The sequence below is a fragment of the Phacochoerus africanus genome, chromosome 2, assembly GCF_016906955.1.
Source record: "Phacochoerus africanus isolate WHEZ1 chromosome 2, ROS_Pafr_v1, whole genome shotgun sequence".
In the NCBI taxonomy this organism is placed as follows: Eukaryota; Metazoa; Chordata; class Mammalia; order Artiodactyla; family Suidae; genus Phacochoerus; species Phacochoerus africanus.
Genome location: NC_062545.1, coordinates 247543101 through 247549453, shown reverse-complemented (window position 1 = coordinate 247549453; position 6353 = coordinate 247543101). Strand labels below are relative to the sequence as shown.

At 38.0% G+C, this 6353-nt stretch overlaps 1 protein-coding gene across 1 annotated transcript; it reads right to left on the bottom strand.

Moving 5' to 3' along the window:
• Window positions 1-2661: 2661 nt before the first annotated feature.
• Window positions 2662-4860, bottom strand: LOC125120842 (E3 ubiquitin-protein ligase Topors-like). Its single transcript, XM_047769247.1, has one exon. It carries the CDS (start codon window positions 4858-4860, stop codon window positions 2662-2664), a length of 2199 nt encoding a protein of 732 aa, XP_047625203.1.
• Window positions 4861-6353: the final 1493 nt, after the last annotated feature.

The window sequence follows — 6353 nt, the reverse complement described above, 5'->3', positions numbered from 1 at the left end:
TCTCTCAGCCTTTACAGAATTGATGAGAGTAAGGCCTTGCTTTATATTAAGCATCAACTTAAGGAAATGTGGTTGGTTTAATCTTCTATCCAGACCACTAAAACATTCTCCAAATCAGCAATAAGGCTAATTTGCTTTTTTTTATCATTGTTGTGTTCACTGGGGTAGAATTTTCATTTCCTTCAAGAACTTTTCCTTTGCTTTTACAACTTGACTGTTTGGTGCAAGAGGTCTAGCTTTTGGCCTGTCTCAGCACTAAGCTTAATCATGTCTAGTTTTTGGTGTAAAGTGAAAGATGAGTAAATCTTTCTTTCACTTGGACACTTAGAGGCCATTTTGGTATTATTAATTGGTTTAATTTTAATATTGTTGTGCATCAGGAAATAGGGAAGCCCGCGGAAAGGGAGACAGGGGAACAGCTGGCAGTGGAGCAGTCAGAACACACAAAACATTTATCAATTAAGTTCACTGTCTTACAGAGCCTGGTTCATGGTACGCCCAAGACAATTACAGTGGTAACAGAGATCATTGATCACAAGTCACCACAGTAAATGTAATAATAATGAAAAATCTTGAGCTATTGAGAGAATTACCAAAATGTGACACAGAGACACGAAATGAGCAAGTGCTGTTGAAAAATGATGCCAATAGGAGTTCCCACAAACCTTCAGTTTATAAAAAACACAATATCTGAGAAGCACAAAGTGAAGCTCTATAAAACAAGGTCTGCTTCTGATGCTAAGCTGCAGTGACCTTGAACTGCTACAATTGATTTCCTGTTCCTAATTTCAAGACTTTGCATGTAGTTCCATGAGTCTTTACTGTGAAAGATTTAGCTCATGGTTGATAGTAGACTCTTCAGATAACATAATGAAAGTGTATTAGAAAAAAGAAATATGATAATGTTTACACCGGAATGTACTTATACACACATATCTTTATAAATATGTATTTACACAGGTTATCTAAGATTTTCGTAAGAGCATATATTGGTTAATTTTAAATGGGAGTTATTCTGTGAACCCAGAAAAGCCAGGTTTCATTGCTGTTCACAACCTGGCACCAACCTCCCTTCTCAGTGTATCTTTCTGAATTTTCCAGTCACACTGGAGGAAGAGTGCTGGAAATTTTTATTTTTCTTCCTTTTTTTTTTTTTTTTTTTAGCTTGCTGGTTTTTCTTGATAGCACTTGCTAACCCATTCACCTGGAAGACTCCTACTCACTCTTTAAGACGATACTCGTATAGCACTTCTCTAGGAAGCCTTCAGAAACCTCCCCGAGGGAAGGTCTGTTCCCTCAGAGATTCCCATTGTGCCACTGCCAGTGAGTTGTTTGATTACAAGTAACTGGAAATCCCAATTTAAGAGATTCATAGAGGAAATGTATTAACTCACAAAACCTAAAGAAAAGTTGAAAAAATAAAACCATGCAGAAGGCAGAAGAGCAGCTCTAGTTCTAGAAGATCCAGGTCCTGCTTCCAGGTCTCTTTCTCCTCATCACTTATCTTCTTTTTCTTTGTTAGCTTTCTCCTCTCTTACCTCAAACTGACTTTGTTCACAAGTGGAGAAATATAGCTCAGTCATATCCTACTGGAGATGAGAGAATGACTGGAGAGGGAGAATGACCTATTTATCAGAACCAGTGTGAAAAACCTCAGGGAAGTACTATGACTTGAATACTATTGGACTGGCTCATTAATGGTGTGACCAGAGGTACAAAATACTATGCTTAGCTTGGCTTAAGGCTTAGATATGGTTTCCATCATGGGGTCAGATTACAGTGGGTAGGGAATCAGAGTTATCTAAAATCCTGGTACCTTTTAATGAAGGTATCTAGATATCAGGGTATAGAAAGGCACAGTTTTCAGGGTAGGGAAATAGAAAGCAATGCTAAATATCTCATAGATGTTCCTTATTTCATACTTGTTTGTACCTGTTTTCTCAACCTATGATGAAATCCTTAGAGGCAGTAACTTTTTTTTTTTTTTGTCTGCACCCACAGCATATGGAAGTTCCTGTATCAGGGACTGAATCATTGAATCTGAGCTATAGCTGTGACCTACACCACAACTGCAGCAATGCGGGATCTTTAACCCACTGTGCAGGGCCACGGATAGAACCCATGCCACAGCAGAGCAAACACCAGATCCTTAACCCAATGTACCACAGAGGGAACTCTGCAATGACTACATTCTAAGACAGTGACCATGCCTCCTCATTTTCCAGGGACTAAAACTGCATAAGGTCTGGAATATGAATATGTGCATGTGTATAATCAGTGTGTGTGTGTGTATGTGAATACACATGCTTGTGTTTTTTAATACTTAATATCTGTAATTTGCTTATTAACATATATTCCTATTCTTTGCATAGTGTTTGCAACTCTTTGTAGCCAATCTTCATAGCTAAATCTGAGGACTAAAAAATAAGTCAAATATTTTAATAATTCAGTTCATAAGAAAAAAAGCAGACAAAAATAATGTTTACATATATGATCAATTTAATAATATGCATTTGTCTCCAAAAAGAGCCTTGAATTTAATTATTGGACTTTTAGATCAACTTACAAAGTGGTGGGATGAATCTTTTTGGTGATCTTTTTCAGATTCTATTCATACTTTCAAAGATTCTTGGTGGATAGTTGAATAGAGTGATTGGCCTTTTAAAATACTCTGCACCTCTGGATTTCTAATACTTTGTCTCCTTTCTGTCCATTCTTGGCCTGGTGATGTTTCTGAAGGCTGGAATTCTCCTTTTTTTTTTGGATTTGCTTCTGGCAGGAAGGTGCACTCTCAGAAAGACTACTCTTTTGCTTTACATCTTTCAAATTCCATACTTCATCACTGACTTCCCCTGTGGTTATTTTATCTGGACACTGACATTTGCTTTTTCTGTGCCTAACTCCTCTGGTTTTTCTTGCTCTAGGAAATGTGGTTTTGTGCTTCATCCCTTGTTTACTTGGGGATGTGTGTTTCCTGCTCTGTAGGCATGTGGGACTGTTACAGTAGCTTCCAGTTTGGGAAGAACCCTCACTTTTAGAAGAGCACTTGGGTCTCTCCCCAGCAGTGGAAGGACTCTTCATGTATTGGACTGTGGCTGAAGATGCCCTCCCATAGTTTGATTCATAGCCATGCACCTTCTTTTCTTTTGAGGCCTCACAGCACATATTCTGGGTGAAGTGTTCACTTCTGTGGCTTCCTCTCAAAGAAGTGTTACTTGATTCTCGGCTTACAGAACTCTTTGTAAGTCCAACACACCAGGATTTGGATCTATGGGTACTGGACTTTGATTGTCTTTGGATTCCCCTACTGGAGTGTGAACCAACTTCTGCAAATTGGGAAGATTGTCTACACTTCATCCTCTTTTTTCTGAAAGAGCTCAGCTTCCTACCATCTCTTTTAGAAGATAAGGCAGTTTCTGAAATACAACTCCAGGAGAGGTCCCTCTTTCTGGATTTGCAGCTTATCAAGGATCTTTCTCTGGGAAATCTACATTGAAAGGTCTTTGGCGAAGAATCTGAACATTTGGTTTTATCTACTTCTTTTTTCTGGAAATCGATCTGTTGGCCAAGGTTCAAAGCCCTTTTTTCTCTTAGGCCGTTCTTCCCTGGCTGCCCCTGAGTAAAAATTGCTGGGGGATGGAAGGTGTGTACAGTTGTTTCACTCTTTTCCAGATTCTGGGCATGACCAGGAAACAACTTTATCCCTTCTGTCTTCCCCTCTTTAACATTTATTTTGCAATTCAGGAAGCCTGGGCCTCTTTCCCTGGGTATAGCCCAATTCAGGAGCATGTTATTGGTAGAAGTTGTGCCTTTGTGATTGCTTGATTCTGGCTTATCATTGATCCAAGCATGCATTTTGCTTGCTGTTTTATGATGGAGTAGTGGGACTTCAGGCTTCTTTAAGGAAGAGTTACTGTTTGGAAATAGTTTCAAACCCAACAGAGGCCTCTGCTCATTATTCCATTGGCCCTGGCTGTTTTTAGGCTGTTTGATATTCTGTTGAGATGCCAGTACAGCCTGATCCTTAGGCAAAGGCAAAACAGGAGCTGATGCAATGGACTTATTTTTCACCCATGGTGAAGCAGAAGGAAGTTGATAGATGGCTTGTTGGTCATAAGTCTCCATGTTGTAAGGCGAATGAACAAAACTGATAAATTCATGCAGAAAATGGTGGGTGTGTTGTTGGAGATAAGGTTCTAGGAGATTAATGAAGGATTCACTGTCCAGATCATATTTTGTCATGTGATGGAGAATGGTGGCTAGGATATTCTTCACTGTGTAGTCATAATCTCCATAAACAGCTGTTAGTTCCCGTTTTAGCCAGGGGGCCAACCGGTGTAGGCACCCAGGGTTTCTCTTAAAGTAATTAGCTGACAAGTGCTTTTCAAATCTATAGCCTTGGACATGTGTCACCCAAATTCCAGAATAGTACAGAGCTCTTCTGAACTTCATTACCACCTGATCTCTAAAGTGACCCACAGACATGGAGTTTGGTTGGAACTTCTTGGTATCCCCAAACTCTCTCAGTAGCTCTTGGACAGTCAGCTCTTTCAATGGTCTCATTTTTCTTGTAATGCCCTCAAGGTTCAGACCCAGATAATTATTTGGAGAAGTCACCACATAGCTTTCTTCTTCTGAGGGAAGAAATATTGAGTCTTCTTTGGTGTCACTCTCTGGCCTGGTGGAACAGCACCGTGAGGGAAAGCACTGCATGCCGGGGGAAGGCATAGATTTCTTTCTTAATCTTGAATGTAAAGACTCATTACTGCCCTCGTTGGAATGGGGATTCCAGTCAGCCTCATTCTGTGTACTCTCCAAGCAGTTAGGACACTCGCAATCTGATGAGAAATCTAGTGGCATTGCCCTGAACAGATGATATTTCACAGTCGTATGTGAGAAAAATTGGTTCAAATCAGTTTCTTATCTGGCATGAAAAATAGCTATTAAAACCATTCCATGCATATTTCTGTAATATATATTTTCTCTATGGAATAAATTCTAGAATAAAGTTAAGAAGCAAGCAATTTCCTTCAAATTAATAAATAACATTTTCAATAAAACCCAGTGTTGACAAGGCAATGAGGATTCAGGCACACTGATTTTTCTCTTTATCAAATTAGTTATCACAAACTCTGAAAAGCAAATTGAAAATAAACATCAAAACTTAAGTATCAGATCCTTTATTCTATCTCTAGAGTTTTAATCTAGATATACAAATCTGCAGACATATATACATTGAATTATTTTCATACCAAAAAAATCTGCAAACAGCCTAAATATCCATGAGTAGGGAACTTCTTAAAGAAATGAGAATGTATCCACAGTATTTAATATTATGTGGCATTTCCAAAAAAGAGGCAGAACTATACATACTAATACACAAAGATGGCTGAACATGTTTTTACATAGAAGAATGAGAGATTGTTATAAAAATAAGAGCATAATCATTAGTGTTGGCATTATTGCAAACTATTGAAAAATTGTCCCACTAGAAATAACAGATTAAAGCTAGCTATAAGTAAGTGGAGCTAATTATAAATATATCTCAACATAAGTTGAAGAGGAAATGAGTGAAATTCTCAAAGGCTAAATCAATCAATAAATAAAAGCAGAAATCCAGAGAGGGAAGTGAGCTCTGATACTACTAGTTGCCCATATCTGGTATCCTCAAATCATCAGTTATGAAAGAACTGCTAGCTACAGATGACAAGAGACAAAAAATGGACTCTGTTCAAGTTTGAATGTCTAATGGAAAACATCGCATAAATCTGTGTACCCAAATGTTTACATTCTCACTGAAAAGGTGAATTTGAAAAAAAAATCACCCCACATAAGAGTCAACAAGATAGCCTATCTGAGATTTTATCACCAGAAACAAATATGTCTGCAAACTAAATTCAAACAATCCATTTTTCAAAAAACCTCAGTGTCATTTCTTTCGAGGTTGGAAGTGACCACAGGCAACTGACAGAGGCAAACACACACTTCCTGGAAGAACATAACTTAAACACAAGTCTCATGAAAAATTTCCTCTTAATGAGTTCACAATCAAAAATTGCTAATGAATAAGAAATATTCATCATAATCATGAGTGCACAAAAATAATAGAGAGCAAATGTGGCTCCTAAGTGGATCAGAAAATAAAGTGAATGTGCTGGATGTGCATGAAGTTCATCCCTTCTTTTAAGGATGATTTCAAGCCATCCTTTCCAGAAATAATGCTTTCACTAAGTTATCATTCATCTTGAAGAGTAAAAATAACAACAACAAATTACATTATTTAGTAAATTTACCTCCTAGAGGATCTGTAAGTGTCCACACTCATTGAAACCTTAGCCACTGGATTAATTTGG